This window comes from Aulonocara sp. 'chitande type north' Nkhata Bay, linkage group LG2 (genome assembly GCF_057382095.1).
Source record: "Aulonocara sp. 'chitande type north' Nkhata Bay isolate Kocher_YH1m ecotype deep benthic linkage group LG2, A_spYH_male_GT1.1, whole genome shotgun sequence".
Taxonomy (NCBI): domain Eukaryota; kingdom Metazoa; phylum Chordata; class Actinopteri; order Cichliformes; family Cichlidae; genus Aulonocara; species Aulonocara sp. 'chitande type north' Nkhata Bay.
In genome coordinates, this window is record NC_141345.1 from 28,449,801 (window position 1) to 28,471,190 (window position 21,390).

The following is a 21,390-nucleotide window of genomic DNA, read 5'->3' on the forward strand; positions in this document are numbered from 1 at the left end:
GTTCAAATATGTAGCTTTCACCAAATGTTTAGTAAGATGTGCACGCTGACTTTTGCTCTTTTGTTTTTTTGTGCTGCTTCCACTTAAATCATAGGTGACCAAATTGTGGGTGCCACTATCTACTTTGAAAATATGAGTTCTGAAGAAACAGCAGAGCTACTAAAGACACTGAACAAACACAAGGTTGGACTGAAACTACAAAACAAAGGAGACAAATCCCCTTACTACTCACCGCTGAGCACACCATGTCGTTCACCAGTCAGCACCCTTACATGGGAAGGAAAGACCCGCTTTGGAGATTCCAGTCCAGATATCATTCTTGTAAGTTCTTTTTAAAAAACAAAAAAGGGGAAAAAGCCCCCCAAACAAACGAAAGAAAAACCAACTACATTATCACTCATATGTCTGCAGGAAAGCTAGTGGACTAAAACAGGGTGTGCTGTAACACTTGCATGTTTGTGTCATTCAATCAACAGAGTGGGGATGATGAAGATTATAAGCGAATATACACAAGAAAGATAAAACCAAGGCTGAAATCTGAAGACCTTGCAGAGGGAGTGGATGTTCGCACGGAGCGGCACAGCAGCACAAGCAGCGATGGCAGCACAATTACTACCATCACTCGTCGTATCACTACTTACACAGTAGATATGCCAAGTGGCATAAGTGAGCAACTTGAACTTTCAAGCCCAGACGTCAAAGGGCTAAGGCACGAATCTGGAGATGGATCTTCTCATATCAGAATCTCACATGGCAGCCCTTCAGGTAAAATGGGAGCAGAAGAAGGTGTTTTTGAGTCAGGCGACATAACTTACACTGGGCCAAATATCACTTCCACTGTGACACGCTGGGGCAATGGTGGGGTTCAAACTACAACGCATATAGGAGAGGAAAAAGAAAGAAGTGATCTTAGATTTAAGGTTCCTAGCTTTGGAGTAACAGGTAGTAAATGCCATGAAGGCACTGAAACTTCAAGAGGGAGTAGTGAGCAAGGAGATGAAAGTGTTCAGGATTCAGAAATGACTGTGACACTAAGAGACAACAAAAACACTGCTGGCAGCCATGTTACAGCTGGGTCAGGGGGTGCTGGGATAATTTCAACTGATGAAAACGGAGGGTCGGGTAGACTGTCTTTACCAGGAAAAGGAATGAAAATTTTGACTGCAACCACAGAGAAAACACAGATGGGAAGTTCAGACAGTACTTTAGATGAGAGGACAAAAGTTAAGATATCTGGAATTACAATCAGTCCCCTGCAGACGAAAGGATCAGGTAGTACTGACATTCCACATATCAGAATAGGAGGGTCGACAGATACTGGTGCAAATTTGAAAGATGGCAGGATAGAAAAATCAACAATAACATTAGATAATGTTACCTTGGGACTTTCTTCAAAAAAATCTGAACTGGACATCAAAGGAGCCGGTGTTCAGATCAAGGGCCCCAAAGCCAACACTGAAGGGTCAGTTTTGAGTGTAAGACATTCAGAGTCTGAAAGTGACATCGGAAGTGCTGAAATCAACTCTAATATTCAAATCAAACTCCCAACAACTGATAGCAAATACAAAATGGATGTTAATGTTCCATCCATATCTGGGCTGAACAAGGTTGAGGGAAAAGGTGATTTAACTGGTGAGAGAAAAACAGCAGGACTGAAATTTGACATTAAAGGTTCAAATACAGACACTGAGAGGAAAGAGGGAACAAACGCTCATGTACAAATTCCTGAAGCTGACATTAAAGCAATAAAACCTTCTATTGACAGTAAGGATGTAAAAATTAAAGGACCCAGTGTTGATATTAAAAGAACACAAGTAAATGTCACAGTGCCTGCTGCAGAATTTGGAGTTCCAAAAGCAGAGCGTCTAGATGTTGATCTAAAACTTTCCAAATCCAAAACTGACACCAAAATACCTAAAGTTGAAAATAAAGCAGGGATAAAAGGGGAGATAAAAACACACGAGATTGATGTCAAAGGTCTAGAGATAAACCTTCCCAGGACTGGTATTGATGTTAAAGCACCTGATTTTGATATTACAGGACCGCAAGTGGACACAGAAGACCTTGATGTGAATCTCAAAGGATCAAAAATAGAACTACCATCATTGTCGGGAACTAAACTGAAAGATTTGGACATGAGTGTGAAAGGTCCCAAAATGAAGGGAAATGTTGATGTACCAAACCTTGAGAGGGATATAAAAACTCCAAAAATGAAGATTGAAGGAAAAGAAATTGACAGTGAAGGCCAAACCAGTGGACTTATTATGTCCAATATTAAAATGCCATCTCTTTGCATAAAAGGTCCAAAGCCTGAAGGTCAGGATGTGAATATTAACCTTTCCAAGACTGAAATTAATGTTAAAGCACCTGAAGTCGATGTATCATCATCACGGGGACCCAAATTGGAGGAGTTCAACAACACTGTAAAAGGGCCAAAACTCAAGGGAGATGTTACTGTATCAGCTCCAAAGATTGAGGGAGACCTACAAGCTCCAAAAGTGGACATTGAAGGAAGATATGTTAATATTGAGGGTCATAAAGGAGGACTTAAAATGCCCAAAGTTGAAATGTCATCCTTTGGTGTGAAAGGTCCAAAGGTTGAAGGTCCAGATGTTGATGTCAGCCTTCCTAAAGGTGACATTGAAATCAAAGCACCCAACATTGATATTAAAGGAGCGGACATTGATGTTGAGGGTCCGAGTGGAAAGATCAAAGGACCACAATTCAAGATGTCAGGTATATCCGGGCCCAAAGTTTCCATGCCTGATGTGGATTTCAATCTGAAAGGCCCCAAAGTTGAAGGTGAGGTGGATATTCCAAAGATTGAAGGAAAAGTGAAAGCACCGGGAGTTGACATTGAGGGACCGAAAGTTGACATCGAAGGTCCAAAAGGTGGATTTGAAATGCCCAAAATTAAAATGCCAACATTTGGCTTTAAAGGTCCAAAGGTGGAGGGTCCAGATGTTGACATAAACCTTCCCAAAGCTGATGTCAATATCAAAGCACCTGAAGTTGATATTAGAGGACCAGAAATAGAAGGCCCTGATGCCAAACTCAAAGGACCCAAATTCAAACTGCCATCACTGTCAGGACCCAGCCTACCAGATTTTGACATTAATTTGAAAGGGCCCAAACTCAAGGGAGATGTTGATGTGTCCGCTCCAAAGATTGAGAGAGACATAAAGGCACCCAAGGTGGACATTGAGGGACCAGATGTTGACATTGAGGGCCACAAAGGAGGACTTAAAATGCCCAAATTCAAAATGCCAGGCTTTGGTATGAAGGGTCCAAAAGTTGAAGGTCCAGATGTTGATGTCAGCCTTCCTAAAGGGGATATTGACATCAATGCACCCGACGTTGACATTAAAGGAGGAGACATTGATGTGGAGGGTCCGAGTGGAAAGATCAAAGGACCAAAATTCAAGATGTCAGGTATGTCCGGGCCTAAAATTTCCATGCCTGATGTGGATTTCAATCTGAAAGGCCCCAAAGTTGAAGGTGAGGTGGATGTTCGAAAGATTGAAGGAAAAGTGAAAGCACCAGGAGTCGACATTGGGGGACCAAAAGTTGATATTGAAGGTCCAAAAGGTGGATTTGAAATGCCCAAAATTAAAATGCCAACATTTGGCCTTAAAGGTCCAAAGGTGGAGGGTCCAGATGTTGACATAAACCTTCCCAAAGCTGATGTCAATGTGAAAGGACCTGAAGTTGATATTAGTGGACCAGAAATCGAAGGCCCTGATGCCAAACTCAAAGGACCCAAATTCAAACTGCCATCACTGTCAGGACCCAGCCTACCAGACTTTGACATTAATTTGAAAGGGCCCAAACTCAAGGGAGATGTTGATGTGTCCGCTCCAAAGATTGAGGGAGACATAAAGGCACCCAAGGTGGACATTGAGGGACCAGATGTTGACATTGAGGGCCACAAAGGAGGACTTAAAATGCCCAAATTCAAAATGCCAGGCTTTGGTATGAAGGGTCCAAAAGTTGAAGGTCCAGATGTTGATGTCAGCCTTCCTAAAGGGGATATTGACATCAAAGCCCCCGAAGTTGACATTAAAGGAGCTGACATTGATGTGGAGGGTCCGAGTGGAAAGATCAAAGGACCAAAATTCAAGATGCCAAGTTTATCCGGGCCCAAAATTTCAATGCCTGATGTAGATTTCAATCTGAAAGGCCCCAAAGTTGAAGGTGAGGTGGATATTCCAAAGATTGAAGGAAAAGTGAAAGCACCGGGAGTTGACATCGAGGGACCAAAAGTTGACATCGAAGGTCCAAAAGGTGGATTTGAAATGCCCAAAATTAAAATGCCAACATTTGGCTTTAAAGGTCCAAAGGTGGAGGGTCCAGATGTTGACATAAACCTTCCCAAAGCTGATGTCAATATCAAAGCACCTGAAATTGATATTAGTGGACCAGAAATCGAAGGCCCTGATGCCAAACTCAAAGGACCCAAGTTCAAACTGCCATCACTGTCAGGACCCAGCCTACCAGACTTTGACATTAATTTGAAAGGGCCCAAAATCAAGGGAGATGTTGATGTGTCCGTTCCAAAGATTGAGGGAGACATAAAGGCACCCAAGGTGGACATTGAAGGACCAGATGTTGACATTGAGGGCCACAAGGGAGGACTTAAAATGCCCAAATTCAAAATGCCAGGCTTTGGTATGAAGGGTCCAAAAGTTGAAGGTCCAGATGTTGATGTCAGCCTTCCTAAAGGGGATATTGACATCAAAGCACCCGAAGTTGACATTAAAGGAGCTGACATTGATGTCGAGGGTCCAAGTGGAAAGATCAAAGGACCAAAATTCAAGATGCCAAGTTTATCCGGGCCCAAAATTTCAATGCCTGATGTAGATTTCAATCTGAAAGGCCCCAAAGTTGAAGGTGAGGTGGATATTCCAAAGATTGAAGGAAAAGTGAAAGCACCGGGAGTTGACATTGAGGGACCAAAAGTTGACATCGAAGGTCCAAAAGGTGGATTTGAAATGCCCAAAATTAAAATGCCAACATTTGGCTTTAAAGGTCCAAAGGTGGAGGGTCCAGATGTTGACATAAACCTTCCCAAAGCTGATGTCAATATCAAAGCACCTGAAGTTGATATTAGTGGACTAGAAATAGAAGGCCCTGATGCCAAACTCAAAGGACCCAAGTTCAAACTGCCATCACTGTCAGGACCCAGCCTACCAGACTTTGACATTAATTTGAAAGGGCCCAAACTCAAGGGAGATGTTGATGTGTCCGTTCCAAAGATTGAGGGAGACATAAAGGCACCCAAGGTGGACATTGAGGGACCAGATGTTGACATTGAGGGCCACAAAGGAGGACTTAAAATGCCCAAATTCAAAATGCCAGGCTTTGGTATGAAGGGTCCAAAAGTTGAAGGTCCAGATGTTGATGTCAGCCTTCCTAAAGGGGATATTGACATCAAAGCCCCCGAAGTTGACATTAAAGGAGCTGACATTGATGTGGAGGGTCCGAGTGGAAAGATCAAAGGACCAAAATTCAAGATGCCAAGTTTATCCGGGCCCAAAATTTCAATGCCTGATGTAGATTTCAATCTGAAAGGCCCCAAAGTTGAAGGTGAGGTGGATATTCCAAAGATTGAAGGAAAAGTGAAAGCACCGGGAGTTGACATTGAGGGACCAAAAGTTGACATCGAAGGTCCAAAAGGTGGATTTGAAATGCCCAAAATTAAAATGCCAACATTTGGCTTTAAAGGTCCAAAGGTGGAGGGTCCAGATGTTGACATAAACCTTCCCAAAGCTGATGTCAATATCAAAGCACCTGAAATTGATATTAGTGGACCAGAAATCGAAGGCCCTGATGCCAAACTCAAAGGACCCAAGTTCAAACTGCCATCACTGTCAGGACCCAGCCTACCAGACTTTGACATTAATTTGAAAGGGCCCAAACTCAAGGGAGATGTTGATGTGTCCATTCCAAAGATTGAGGGAGACATAAAGGCACCCAAGGTGGACATTGAAGGACCAGATGTTGACATTGAGGGCCACAAAGGAGGACTTAAAATGCCCAAATTCAAAATGCCAGGCTTTGGTATGAAGGGTCCAAAAGTTGAAGGTCCAGATGTTGATGTCAGCCTTCCTAAAGGGGATATTGACATCAAAGCACCCGACGTTGACGTTAAAGGAGCTGACATTGATGTCGAGGGTCCAAGTGGAAAGATCAAAGGACCAAAATTCAAGATGCCAAGTTTATCCGGGCCCAAAATTTCAATGCCTGATGTAGATTTCAATCTGAAAGGCCCCAAAGTTGAAGGTGAGGTGGATATTCCAAAGATTGAAGGAAAAGTGAAAGCACCGGGAGTTGACATTGAGGGACCAAAAGTTGACATCGAAGGTCCAAAAGGTGGATTTGAAATGCCCAAAATTAAAATGCCAACATTTGGCTTTAAAGGTCCAAAGGTGGAGGGTCCAGATGTTGACATAAACCTTCCCAAAGCTGATGTAAATATCAAAGCACCTGAAATTGATATTAGTGGACCAGAAATCGAAGGCCCTGATGCCAAACTCAAAGGACCCAAGTTCAAACTGCCATCACTGTCAGGACCCAGCCTACCAGACTTTGACATTAATTTGAAAGGGCCCAAAATCAAGGGAGATGTTGATGTGTCCGTTCCAAAGATTGAGGGAGACATAAAGGCACCCAAGGTGGACATTGAAGGACCAGATGTTGACATTGAGGGCCACAAAGGAGGACTTAAAATGCCCAAATTCAAAATGCCAGGCTTTGGTATGAAGGGTCCAAAAGTTGAAGGTCCAGATGTTGATGTCAGCCTTCCTAAAGGGGATATTGACATCAAAGCCCCCGACGTTGACATTAAAGGAGCTGACATTGATGTGGAGGGTCCGAGTGGAAAGATCAAAGGACCAAAATTCAAGATGCCAAGTTTATCCGGGCCCAAAATTTCAATGCCTGATGTGGATTTCAATCTGAAAGGCCCCAAAGTTGAAGGTGAGGTGGATATTCCAAAGATTGAAGGAAAAGTGAAAGCACCGGGAGTTGACATTGAGGGACCAAAAGTTGACATCGAAGGCCCAAAAGGTGGATTTGAAATGCCAAAAATTAAAATGCCAACATTTGGCTTTAAAGGTCCAAAGGTGGAGGGTCCAGATGTTGACATACACCTTCCCAAAGCTGATGTCAATATCAAAGCACCTGAAATTGATATTAGTGGACCAGAAATAGAAGGCCCTGATGCAAAACTCAAAGGACCCAAGTTCAAACTGCCATCACTATCAGGACCCAGCCTACCAGACTTTGACATTAATTTGAAAGGGCCCAAACTCAAGGGAGATGTTGATGTGTCCGTTCCAAAGATTGAGGGAGACATAAAGGCACCCAAGGTGGACATTGAGGGACCAGATGTTGACATTGAGGGCCACAAAGGAGGACTTAAAATGCCCAAATTCAAAATGCCAGGCTTTGGTATGAAGGGTCCAAAAGTTGAAGGTCCAGATGTTGATGTCAGCCTTCCTAAAGGTGATATTGACATCAAAGCCCCCGAAGTTGACATTAAAGGAGCTGACATTGATGTCGAGGGTCCGAGTGGAAAGATTAAAGGACCAAAATTCAAGATGCCAAGTTTATCTGGGCCTAAAATTTCAATGCCTGATGTGGATTTCAATCTGAAAGGCCCCAAAGTTGAAGGTGAGGTGGATATTCCAAAGATTGAAGGAAAAGTGAAAGCACCGGGAGTTGACATTGAGGGACCAAAAGTTGACATCGAAGGTCCAAAAGGTGGATTTGAAATGCCCAAAATTAAAATGCCAACATTTGGTTTTAAAGGTCCAAAGGTGGAGGGTCCAGATGTTGACATAAACCTTCCCAAAGCTGATGTCAATGTCAAAGGACCTGAAGTTGATATTAGTGGACTAGAAATAGAAGGCCCTGATGCCAAACTCAAAGGACCCAAATTCAAACTGCCATCACTGTCAGGACCCAGCCTACCAGATTTTGACATTAATTTGAAAGGGCCCAAACTCAAGGGAGATGTTGATGTGTCAGTTCCAAAGATTGAGGGAGACATAAAGGCACCCAAGGTGGACGTTGAGGGCCCAGATGTTGACATTGAGGGCCACAAAGGAGGACTTAAAATGCCCAAATTCAAAATGCCATCCTTTGGTATGAAGGGTCCAAAAGTTGAAGGTCCAGATGTTGATGTCAGCCTTCCTAAAGGGGATATTGACATCAAAGCACCCGACGTTGACATTAAAGGAGCAGACATTGATGTGGAGGGTCCGAGTGGAAAGATCAAAGGACCAAAATTCAAGATGCCAAGTTTATCCGGGCCCAAAATTTCAATGCCTGATGTGGATTTCAATCTGAAAGGCCCCAAAGTTGAAGGTGAGGTGGATATTCCAAAGATTGAAGGAAAAATGAAAGCACCGGGAGTCGACATTGAGGGACCCAAGGTTGACATTGAAGGTCCAAAAGGTGGATTTGAAATGCCCAAAATTAAAATGCCAACCTTTGGCTTTAAAGGTCCAAAGGTGGAGGGTCCAGATGTTGACATAAACCTTCCCAAAGCTGATTTCAATGTCAAAGGACCTGGAGTTGATATTAGTGGACCAGAAATCGAAGGCCCTGATGCCAAACTAAAAAGACCCAAGTTCAAACTGCCATCACTGTCAGGACCCAGCCTACCAGACTTTGACATTAATTTGAAAGGGCCCAAACTCAAGGGAGATGTTGATGTGTCCGTTCCAAAGATTGAGGGAGATATAAAGGCACCCAAGGTGGACATTGAGGGACCAGATGTTGACATTGAGGGCCATAAAGGAGGACTTAAAATGCCCAAATTCAAAATGCCATCCTTTGGTATGAAGGGTCCAAAAGTTGAAGGTCCAGATGTTGATGTCAGCCTTCCTAAGGGGGATATTGACATCAAAGCACCCGAAGTTGACATTAAAGGAGCAGATATTGATGTCGAGGGTCCGAGTGGAAAAATCAAAGGACCAAAATTCAAGATGCCAAGTTTATCCGGGCCCAAAATTTCAATGCCTGATGTGGATTTCAATCTGAAAGGCCCCAAAGTTGAAGGTGAGGTGGATATTCCAAAGATTGAAGGAAAAGTGAAAGCACCGGGAGTTGACATTGAGGGACCAAAGGTTGACATCGAAGGTCCAAAAGGTGGATTTGAAATGCCCAAAATTAAAATGCCAACATTTGGCTTTAAAGGTCCAAAGGTGGAGGGTCCAGATGTTGACATAAACCTTCCCAAAGCTGATTTCAATGTCAAAGGACCTGAAGTTGATATTAGTGGACCAGAAATCGAAGGCCCTGATGCCAAACTAAAAAGACCCAAGTTCAAACTGCCATCACTGTCAGGACCCAGCCTACCAGACTTTGACATTAATTTGAAAGGGCCCAAACTCAAGGGAGATGTTGATGTGTCCGTTCCAAAGATTGAGGGAGATATAAAGGCACCCAAGGTGGACATTGAGGGACCAGATGTTGACATTGAGGGCCATAAAGGAGGACTTAAAATGCCCAAATTCAAAATGCCATCCTTTGGTATGAAGGGTCCAAAAGTTGAAGGTCCAGATGTTGATGTCAGCCTTCCTAAGGGGGATATTGACATCAAAGCACCCGAAGTTGACATTAAAGGAGCAGATATTGATGTCGAGGGTCCGAGTGGAAAAATCAAAGGACCAAAATTCAAGATGCCAAGTTTATCCGGGCCCAAAATTTCAATGCCTGATGTGGATTTCAATCTGAAAGGCCCCAAAGTTGAAGGTGAGGTGGATATTCCAAAGATTGAAGGAAAAGTGAAAGCACCGGGAGTTGACATTGAGGGACCAAAGGTTGACATCGAAGGTCCAAAAGGTGGATTTGAAATGCCCAAAATTAAAATGCCAACATTTGGCTTTAAAGGTCCAAAGGTGGAGGGTCCAGATGTTGACATAAACCTTCCCAAAGCTGATTTCAATGTCAAAGGACCTGAAGTTGATATTAGTGGACCAGAAGTCGAAGGCCCTGATGCCAAACTCAAAGGACCCAAGTTCAAACTGCCATCACTGTCAGGACCCAGCCTACCAGACTTTGACATTAATTTGAAAGGCCCAAAACTCAAGGGAGATGTTGATGTGTCCGTTCCAAAGATTGAGGGAGATATAAAGGCACCCAAGGTGGACATCGAGGGACCAGATTTTGACATTGAGGGCCACAAAGGAGGACTTAAAATGCCCAAATTCAAAATGCCAGGCTTTGGTATGAAGGGTCCAAAAGTTGAAGGTCCAGATGTTGATGTCAGCCTTCCTAAAGGGAATATTGACATCAAAGCCCCTGAAGTTGACATTAAAGGAGCTGACATTGAAGTCGAGGGTCCGAGTGGAAAGATCAAAGGACCAAAATTCAAGATGCCAAGTTTATCCGGGCCCAAAATTTCAATGCCTGATGTAGATTTCAATCTGAAAGGCCCCAAAGTTGAAGGTGATTTAGATGTTCCAAAGATTGAAGGAAAAGTGAAAGCACCAGGAGTTGACATTGAGGGACCAAACGTTGACATCGAAGGTCCAAAAGGTGGATTTGAAATGCCCAAAATTAAAATGCCAACATTTGGCTTTAAAGGTCCAAAGGTGGAGGGTCCAGATGTTGACATAAACCTTCCCAAAGCTGATTTCAATGTGAAAGGACCTGAAGTTGATATTAGTGGACCAGAAATCGAAGGCCCTGATGCCAAACTCAAAGGACCCAAATTTAAACTGCCATCACTGTCAGGACCCAGTCTACCAGACTTTGACATTAATTTTAAAGGGCCCAAACTCAAGGGAGATGTTGATGTGTCCGTTCCAAAGATTGAGGGTGATATAAAGGCACCCAAGGTGGACATCGAGGGACCAGATGTTGACATTGAGGGCCACAAAGGAGGACTTAAAATGCCCAAATTCAAAATGCCAGGCTTTGGCATGAAGGGTCCAAAAGTTGAAGGTCCAGATGTTGATGTCAGCCTTCCTAAAGGGGATATTGACATCAAAGCACCCGAAGTTGACATTAAAGGAGCAGACATTGATGTCGAGGGTCCGAGTGGAAAGATCAAAGGACCAAAATTCAAGATGCCAAGTTTATCCGGGCCCAAAATTTCAATGCCTGATGTGGATTTCAATCTGAAAGGCCCCAAAGTTGAAGGTGAGGTGGATATTCCAAAGATTGAAGGAAAAGTGAAAGCACCAGGAGTTGACATTGAGGGACCGAAAGTTGACATCGAAGGTCCAAAAGGTGGATTTGAAATGCCCAAAATTAAAATGCCAACATTTGGCTTTAAAGGTCCAAAGGTGGAGGGTCCAGATGTTGACATAAACCTTCCCAAAGCTGATTTCAATGTCAAAGGACCTGAAGTTGATATTAGTGGACCAGAAGTCGAAGGCCCTGATGCCAAACTCAAAGGACCCAAGTTCAAACTGCCATCACTGTCAGGACCCAGCCTACCAGACTTTGACATTAATTTGAAAGGCCCAAAACTCAAGGGAGATGTTGATGTGTCCGTTCCAAAGATTGAGGGAGATATAAAGGCACCCAAGGTGGACATTGAGGGACCAGATTTTGACATTGAGGGCCACAAAGGAGGACTTAAAATGCCCAAATTCAAAATGCCAGGCTTTGGTATGAAGGGTCCAAAAGTTGAAGGTCCAGATGTTGATGTCAGCCTTCCTAAAGGGAATATTGACATCAAAGCCCCCGAAGTTGACATTAAAGGAGCTGACATTGAAGTCGAGGGTCCGAGTGGAAAGATCAAAGGACCAAAATTCAAGATGCCAAGTTTATCCGGGCCCAAAATTTCAATGCCTGATGTGGATTTCAATCTGAAAGGCCCCAAAGTTGAAGGTGATTTAGATGTTCCAAAGATTGAAGGAAAAGTGAAAGCACCAGGAGTTGACATTGAGGGACCAAAAGTTGACATCGAAGGTCCAAAAGGTGGATTTGAAATGCCCAAAATTAAAATGCCAACATTTGGTTTTAAAGGTCCAAAGGTGGAGGGTCCAGATGTTGACATAAACCTTCCCAAAGCTGATTTCAATGTGAAAGGACCTGAAGTTGATATTAGTGGACCAGAAATCGAAGGCCCTGATGCCAAACTCAAAGGACCCAAATTTAAACTGCCATCACTGTCAGGACCCAGCCTACCAGACTTTGACATTAATTTTAAAGGGCCAAAACTCAAGGGAGATGTTGATGTGTCCGTTCCAAAGATTGAGGCTGATATAAAGGCACCCAAGGTGGACATCGAGGGACCAGATGTTGACATTGAGGGCCACAAAGGAGGACTTAAAATGCCCAAATTCAAAATGCCAGGCTTTGGCATGAAGGGTCCAAAAGTTGAAGGTCCAGATGTTGATGTCAGCCTTCCTAAAGGGAATATTGACATCAAAGCACCCGAAGTTGACATTAAAGGAGCAGACATTGATGTCGAGGGTCCGAGTGGAAAGATCAAAGGACCAAAATTCAAGATGCCAAGTTTATCCGGGCCCAAAATTTCAATGCCTGATGTGGATTTCAATCTGAAAGGCCCCAAAGTTGAAGGTGAGGTGGATATTCCAAAGATTGAAGGAAAAGTGAAAGCACCAGGAGTTGACATTGAGGGACCGAAAGTTGACATCGAAGGTCCAAAAGGTGGATTTGAAATGCCCAAAATTAAAATGCCAACATTTGGCTTTAAAGGTCCAAAGGTGGAGGGTCCAGATGTTGACATAAACCTTCCCAAAGCTGATTTCAATGTGAAAGGACCTGAAGTTGATATTAGTGGACCAGAAATCGAAGGCCCTGATGCAAAACTCAAAGGACCCAAGTTTAAACTGCCATCACTGTCAGGACCCAGCCTACCAGACTTTGACATTAATTTGAAAGGGCCCAAACTCAAGGGAGATGTTGATGTGTCCGTTCCAAAGATTGAGGCTGATATAAAGGCACCCAAGGTGGACATCGAGGGACCAGATGTTGACATTGAGGGCCACAAAGGAGGACTTAAAATGCCCAAATTCAAAATGCCAGGCTTTGGCATGAAGGGTCCAAAAGTTGAAGGTCCAGATGTTGATGTCAGCCTTCCTAAAGGGAATATTGACATCAAAGCACCCGAAGTTGACATTAAAGGAGCAGACATTGATGTCGAGGGTCCGAGTGGAAAGATCAAAGGACCAAAATTCAAGATGCCAAGTTTATCCGGGCCCAAAATTTCAATGCCTGATGTGGATTTCAATCTGAAAGGCCCCAAAGTTGAAGGTGAGGTGGATATTCCAAAGATTGAAGGAAAAGTGAAAGCACCAGGAGTTGACATTGAGGGACCGAAAGTTGACATCGAAGGTCCAAAAGGTGGATTTGAAATGCCCAAAATTAAAATGCCAACATTTGGCTTTAAAGGTCCAAAGGTGGAGGGTCCAGATGTTGACATAAACCTTCCCAAAGCTGATTTCAATGTGAAAGGACCTGAAGTTGATATTAGTGGACCAGAAATCGAAGGCCCTGATGCAAAACTCAAAGGACCCAAGTTTAAACTGCCATCACTGTCAGGACCCAGCCTACCAGACTTTGACATTAATTTGAAAGGGCCCAAACTCAAGGGAGATGTTGATGTGTCAGTTCCAAAGATTGAGGGAGATATAAAGGCACCCAAGGTGGACATTGAGGGACCAGATGTTGACATTGAGGGCCACAAAGGAGGGCTTAAAATGCCCAAATTCAAAATGCCAGGCTTTGGTATGAAAGGTCCAAAGGTTGAAGGTCCAGATGTTGATGTCAGCCTTCCTAAAGGGGATATTGACATCAAAGCCCCCGAAGTTGACATTAAAGGAGTGGACATTGATGTCGAGGGTCCGAGTGGAAAGATTAAAGGACCAAAATTCAAGATGCCAGGAATATCTGGGCCTAAAATTTCAATGCCTGATGTGGATTTCAATCTGAAAGGCCCCAAAGTTGAAGGTGAGGTGGATGTTCCAAAGATTGAAGGAAAAGTGAAAGCACCGGGAATCGACATTGAGGGACCAAAGGTTGACATCGAAGGTCCAAAAGGTGGATTTGAAATGCCCAAAATTAAAATGCCAACATTTGGCTTTAAAGGTCCAAAGGTGGAGGGTCCAGATGTTGACATAAACCTTCCCAAAGCTGATTTCAATGTCAAAGCACCTGAAGTTGATATTAGTGGACCAGACGTTGAAGGCCCTGATGCCAAACTCAAAGGACCCAAGTTCAAACTGCCATCACTGTCAGGACCCAGCCTACCCGACTTTGACATTAATTTGAAAGGGCCCAAACTCAAGGGAGATGTTGATGTGTCAGCTCCAAAGATTGAAGGCGATATTAAAATCCCTGAAGTAGATGTCCACGGTCCCAAGATGGACATTGGCTCTCCACAGGGAAAGTTTTCAGGGCCCAAGGTAAAGTTTCCAACAATTAGTGGACCCAAAATGTCCCTGCCAGATGTTGACATCAATTTAAAGGGACCAAAGTTGAAAGGAGATATGAAGGGGGATTTTCAACTATCAAAACCTGAAATTGAGGGACCAGATGCTTCAATTGATATTCCAGAAACTGGTTCAAAGAAAATGAAATTCAAACTGCCAAGGTTTGGTTTCAAGGGTCCAAAGCTAAATGCACCAGACAGTGAGTTGAAATTGCCACAAGGCGACATCAACCTCAAAGGAAAAACTGGCAGCCTTGAGGGTGTTGACCTTGATTTGGAACTGTCTACACCAAAAGCCAAAGGATCTAAATTCAAAATGCCAAAATTTGGATTTAAAAGTCCAAAAGTTGAAGGTCCAGATGCTGATATAAATGTTTCAACACCTAAGACTGAAATAGAGACACCGGAAGTGAAAATAGAAGCACCTGATATTGACGTTGAGGGTCCAAGTGGGAAGATCAAAGGATCAAAATTCAAGATGCCAAATATCTCAGGACCAAAGATTTCCATGCCAGACGTAGATTTCAAACTAAAAGGTCCTGAATTTGAAGGTGATGTTGATATACCAAAGGCTGAAGGAAAAATAAAGGTACCTAAGGTGGATATAAAAGGCTCAGAGATTGACTTGGAAGGCCCAAAAGGTGGACTGGATATGCCCAAAATTAAAATGCCAACATTTGGCTTCAAAGGTCCAAAGGTTGAGGGTCCAGATGTTGACATAAACCTTCCCAAAGCTGATGTCAATGTCAAAGCACCTGAAATTGATATTAGTCTACCAGAAGTTGAAGGCCCTGATGGAAAACTCAAAGGACCCAAGTTCAAACTGCCATCACTGTCAGGACCCAGCCTACCCGACTTTGACATTAATTTGAAAGGGCCCAAACTCAAGGGAGATGTTGATGTGTCCGTTCCAAAGATTGAGGGAGACATAAAGGCACCCAAGGTGGACATCGAAGGACCAGATATTGACATTGAGGGCCACAAGGGAGGACTTAAAATGCCCAAATTCAAAATGCCAGGCTTTGGTATGAAGGGTCCAAAAGTTGAAGGTCCAGATGTTGATGTCAGCCTTCCTAAAGGGGATATTGACATTAAAGCCCCGGAAGTTGACATTAAAGGAGCTGACATTGATGTCGAGGGTCCGAGTGGAAAGATCAAAGGACCAAAATTCAAGATGCCAGGTATATCCGGGCCAAAAATCTCCATGCCGGATGTGGATTTTAACTTGAAAAGTCCTAAACTTGAAGGTGACATCAAAATTCCAAAAATGCAAGGAGAAATAAAGGTACCGGAAGTAGATATCGAAGGTCCAGAGTTTGATGCTAAGGGCCCCAAAGGTGGATTTGAAATGCCCAAAATTAAAATGCCAACATTTGGTTTCAAGGGTCCAAAGGTGGAGGGTCCAGATGTTGACATAAATCTTCCCAAAGCTGATGCCAATGTGAAAGGACCTGAAGTTGATATTAGTGGACCAGAAGTTGAAGGGCCTGATGCCAAACTCAAAGGTCACAAATTCAAACTGCCATCATTATCAGGACCCAGCCTACCAGACTTTGACATTAACTTGAAAGGGCCCAAAATTAAGGGAGATGTTGATGTGTCGGTTCCAAAGATTGAGGGAGACATAAAGGCACCCAAGGTGGACATCGAGGGACCAGATGTTGACATTGAGGGCCATAAAGGAGGGCTTAAAATGCCCAAATTCAAAATGCCATCCTTTGGTATGAAGGGTCCAAAAGTTGAAGGTCCAGATGTTGATGTCAGCCTTCCTAAAGGGGATATTGACATCAAAGCCCCCGACGTTGACATTAAAGGAGCAGACATTGATGTGGAGGGTCCGAGTGGAAAGATCAAAGGACCAAAATTCAAGATGCCAGGTATATCTGGGCCCAAAATCTCAATGCCTGATGTGGATTTCAATCTGAAAGGCCCCAAAGTTGAAGGTGATTTAGATGTTCCAAAGATTGAAGGAAAGTTCAAAACACCTGAACTTGACATCAAAGGTCCCCAGGTTGATATTGAAGGTCCAAAAGGTGGATTTGAAATGCCACATATTAAGATGCCATCTTTTGGCTTTAAAGGTCCAAAGGTGGAGGGTCCAGATGTTGACATAAACCTTCCCAAAGCTGATGTCAATATCAAAGCACCTGAAGTTGATATTAGTGGACTAGAAGTTGAAGGGCCTGATGGAAAACTGAAAGGGCCCAAGTTCAAACTGCCATCACTGTCAGGACCCAGCCTACCAGATTTTGACATTAATTTGAAAGGGCCCAAACTCAAAGGAGACGTTGATGTGTCTGCTCCAAAGATTGAGGGAGACATAAAAGCACCCAAGGTGGACATTGAAGGACCAAATATTGACATTGAGGGTCACAAAGGAGGACTTAAAATGCCCAAATTCAAAATGCCAGGCTTTGGTATGAAGGGTCCAAAAGTTGAAGGTCCAGATGTTGATGTCAGCCTTCCTAAAGGGGATATTGACATCAAAGCACCCGACGTTGACATTAAAGGAGCTGACATTGATGTCGAGGGTCCGAGTGGAAAGATCAAAGGACCAAAATTCAAGATGCCAAGTTTATCCGGGCCCAAAATTTCAATGCCTGATGTGGATTTCAATCTGAAAGGCCCCAAAGTTGAAGGTGAGGTGGATATTCCAAAGATTGAAGGAAAAGTGAAAGCACCGGGAGTTGACATTGAGGGACCAAAAGTTGACATCGAAGGTCCAAAAGGTGGATTTGAAATGCCCAAAATTAAAATGCCAACATTTGGCTTTAAAGGTCCAAAGGTGGAGGGTCCAGATGTTGACATAAACCTTCCCAAAGCTGATTTCAATGTCAAAGCACCTGAAGTTGATATTAGTGGACCAGAAATCGAAGGCCCTGATGCCAAACTCAAAGGACCCAAGTTCAAACTGCCATCACTGTCAGGACCCAGCCTACCAGACTTTGACATTAATTTGAAAGGGCCCAAACTCAAGGGAGATGTTGATGTGTCCGTTCCAAAGATTGAGGGAGACATAAAGGCACCCAAGGTGGACATTGAGGGACCAGATGTTGACATTGAGGGCCACAAGGGAGGACTTAAAATGCCCAAATTCAAAATGCCAGGCTTTGGTATGAAGGGCCCAAAAGTTGAAGGTCCAGATGTTGATGTCAGCCTTCCTAAAGGGGATATTGACATCAAAGCCCCGGAAGTTGACTTTAAAGGAGTCGATATTGATGTGGAGGGTCCGAGTGGAAAAATCAAAGGACCAAAATTCAAGATGCCAAGTTTATCCGGGCCCAAAATCTCCATGCCGGATATGGATTTCAATCTGAAAGGCCCCAAAGTTGAAGGTGAGGTGGATATTCCAAAGATTGAAGGAAAAGTGAAAGCACCAGGAGTCGACTTTGAGGGACCGAAAGTTGACATTGAAGGTCCAAAAGGTGGATTTGAAATGCCAAAAATTAAAATGCCAACATTTGGCTTTAAAGGTCCAAAGGTGGAGGGTCCAGATGTTGACATAAACCTTCCCAAAGCTGATTTCAATGTGAAAGGACCTGATGTTGATATTAGTGGACCAGAAATCGAAGGCCCTGATGCCAAACTAAAAGGACCCAAATTTAAACTGCCATCACTGTCAGGACCCAGCCTACCCGACTTTGACATTAATTTGAAAGGGCCCAAACTCAAGGGAGATGTTGATGTGTCCGTTCCAAAGATTGAGGGAGACATAAAGGCACCCAAGGTGGACATTGAGGGACCAGATGTTGACATTGAGGGCCACAAGGGAGGACTTAAAATGCCCAAATTCAAAATGCCAGGCTTTGGTATGAAGGGCCCAAAAGTTGAAGGTCCAGATGTTGATGTCAGCCTTCCTAAAGGGGATATTGACATCAAAGCCCCGGAAGTTGACATTAAAGGAGCGGACTTCGATATCGAGGGTCCGAGTGGAAAGATCAAAGGACCAAAATTCAAGATGCCAGGTATTTCCGGGCCCAAAATCTCCATGCCTGATGTGGATTTCAATCTGAAAGGCCCCAAAGTTGAAGGTGAGGTGGATGTTCCAAAGATTGAAGGAAGAGTGAAAGCACCGGGAGTTGATATTAGTGGACCAGACCTTGAAGGTCCTGATGTAAAATTGAAAGGGCCAAAGTTCAACCTTCCATCACTTTCAGGACCCAGTCTACCAGACTTCGACATTAATTTGAAAGGCCCCAAAGTTAAGGGAGATGTCTCAGCTCCAAAGGTTGAGGGAGACATCAAAGGCCCCAAGATGGATATCCAAGGTCCAGAGATTGACATTCAAGGACCCAAAAGTGCACTTAATATGCCCAGTATTAAAATGCCATCTTTTGGTTTGAAAGGTCCAAAGGTTGAGGGTCCAGATGCTGACATACACCTTCCCAAGGCCGATATCAATGTAAAAACACCGAAAGTTGATATTACAGTGCCCGAAGTTGAATGTTCCTATGCAAAACCAAAAGGACCCAAAATGAAACTTCCATCATTGTCTGGACCTAAGTTGCAGGGCCCCGACATTAACATTAACATTCCCAAACCCAACAATGAATTTAAAACATCCGATATTGGAATTGACCTAAAAGGGCCTAAAGTTAAAGGTGAAGTGGATGCATCGGTGCCCATGTTTGAAAGTGACATAAAAGGTCCAAATGCTAACATCTCTAATGATGATGAAAAGACTGCTGTTACCTTTCCTAAGTTTAAAGGTCCTAAGTTTGCAATGAAAACCCCAGTTCTCGAAGAGTCTAAATCCAATATCAAGATGCCCAGTACAGCACCAAAAAGTCTCAAAACAGAAGTTAGTTTCCCAGACACTGACGCAAGTGTTGATGCCCCTGATATTGACATCAATGTAAAAGGGAAAAAAGGAAAATTTAAACTTCCAAAAGTTAAAGGAAAGGCAAAGAAACCTGATGTTGACATAGAAACACCATCAACAGAAATCAATGCAGACATAACAAACAGTTATGCTAAAGGAACAAAAACAAAGAAGTCTCGGTTTGGAAAGCTTCATTTTCCTGATGTAGAATTAGATATAAAATCACCAAAACTAAAAGGAGATGGATCTTTATCTGCCATTGATGGCTCTGGCAGTCATAGTGCAAATGTTAACTTGGAAGGGTCGAACATGAAAGTAAAATCTTCTAATATTAAAATGCAAAGCGGGACTGATTCAGAAATAAACGCAAGTGCTTCAGGAGGAAGTGCAAGTGGTGGCCTTCAGTACCCAGAGGGTAAAGTCACATTTACCAAAATCACAATGCCAAAGTTTGGCATTGTGTTGCCACAGGTGGAAACCAAAGAAAGTGGAGGAAATATTGAATCAGAACCTGCAGCTAGTGTAGACATCAAGACAGAATCTCCATCTATTAGTTGCCAAGTCAGTTCTCAAAATATTGAGGTTCCCAGTCCAGAGCTGAGACAAGAAGGCAAAGTTAAGGTAAAGATGCCAAAAATTTTTGGCAAATCAAAAGCGAAGGGCAGTAGTGTAAGTGACCTTCACGGATCAGAGGCAGAATTAAGTAGCAGTGGAAAAGCAGGTAAGACCTCTAAAGAGCTAAGTGTACATTCTGGGGAAATGATGGGTGGAAAAATAGAATTAGAGGGTGATCCTGGACTGGGTTTGTCAACTAAAGGCAAATCGGCCTCACTTGATCTTTTTAAGAAATCAAGACATCGATCTTCCTCTTTCAGTGATGAGGGGGGAGTTAGTTCTCCTTCAGCTCAATTAGAGGCTGAAGGTGGTGACATTTCTTTAGATCTCGGAAGCAAGGTCAAGGGAAAGAAAGGCAAGCTTAAGTTTGGTACTTTTGGAGGTTTTGGTTCAAAGTCAAAGGGCTCATATGAAGTGACACTGGGAGATGACAGTGAAGCACGAATGGAGGGGAGTGCAGGTGTTTCGCTACCTGCTAAAAAATCAAGACTGTCTTCATCCTCTAGCAGTGATAGTGGTTCAAGAGGTGGTTTCAGGTTCCCCAAAGTTGAGCTATCAGTTTCACCCACAAAGTGATAAAGAGACAAATTAAAACCTCAATTGCAACCAAATGTTTTCTCCTAATATTGAAAATTGCTCTTTGTTTCTTTAAAACCTAAGGAGACATGCACAATCATCTCAGTGTGGTTAATTATGAATATCTTTTAGTAATCAAACAGAAGTGCATGAGATTGTTTAAAATCCCTTCAAACTGTAAATAAGATTAATTTGTAATAATAAATATTGTTTTTTGTATATAGTCCAGATTTAATAAATATATGCCATCTCACATCAATAGTTTGTTACAGGGTTTTCTCACTGTGTTCTTTTTCATTCTATTAAATAAATGTTAATGAATGGTTGTGGTATATTTGTGTCCAGGGGTCTATTGCACAGAACCAATATGTTTTTTTTAAAGATTAAAATGTTGTTTATTCACTCAAATACAGTTACCTTTTTAAGTAGGGAGTGATTTTATTTTCAAACTTTAATAATATATAATCAGTAAGTAAAGATGCCTTTTTATAACACATTGTAAAGAGTGATAATGTATATACCAATACTGCAACTGTTTTTACATTTTCAAGTGCTGTCAGTAGTATTCTGTTCATTTTAAACAAAATGTATTTGCTTAAATTTGCCGTTTACCACAAATATTCATTTGGTTCAGTTATTTTAAACAGGATCTCTTTCCTAATCATGTGTTATTGTCACTCATTAATGGTCTGTTTAATGATTTTATTTCATTCTGTCACTCTCTCTCTTTGTATACACACCATATGCTTGCATTAAGTGTCACAAATAGTACCCCCTTGATGTTAATTTGTTTGCATACAAATTCTTTGTTGATAGACAAAGAAATAGTATTGACTAGATGCAAGAGAGATCATTATTTGGGTCTATTTTTGTGTGTGCAATCTGCCAAATAAACTAAATAAAAAAACTTTTTGAATTCAAAGTGTTTTAAAAGAAAATCAGTATATGTTGCTATTTA

General features: G+C 42.7%; 1 protein-coding gene across 4 annotated transcripts in view; it reads left to right on the top strand.

The window, feature by feature from the left end:
- ahnak (AHNAK nucleoprotein) overlaps positions 1 to 21,354 on the top strand; it is a 32,798-nt gene extending 11,444 nt beyond the window's left edge. Inside the window, exons 5-7 of one of the 4 annotated variants that reach the window (XM_086257984.1) lie at positions 95 to 321; positions 477 to 10,260; positions 10,957 to 21,354. In XM_086257984.1, coding sequence (XP_086114110.1) covers positions 95 to 321; positions 477 to 10,260; positions 10,957 to 20,432 — 19,487 coding nt within the window. In that variant the 3' untranslated portion in view covers positions 20,433 to 21,354. Of the gene's footprint in view, positions 1 to 94; positions 322 to 476 lie in introns of all 4 variants that reach the window. The other 3 variants (XM_086257983.1, XM_086257985.1, XM_086257982.1) reach the window with 3 other exon arrangements.
- Positions 21,355 to 21,390: the final 36 nt, after the last annotated feature.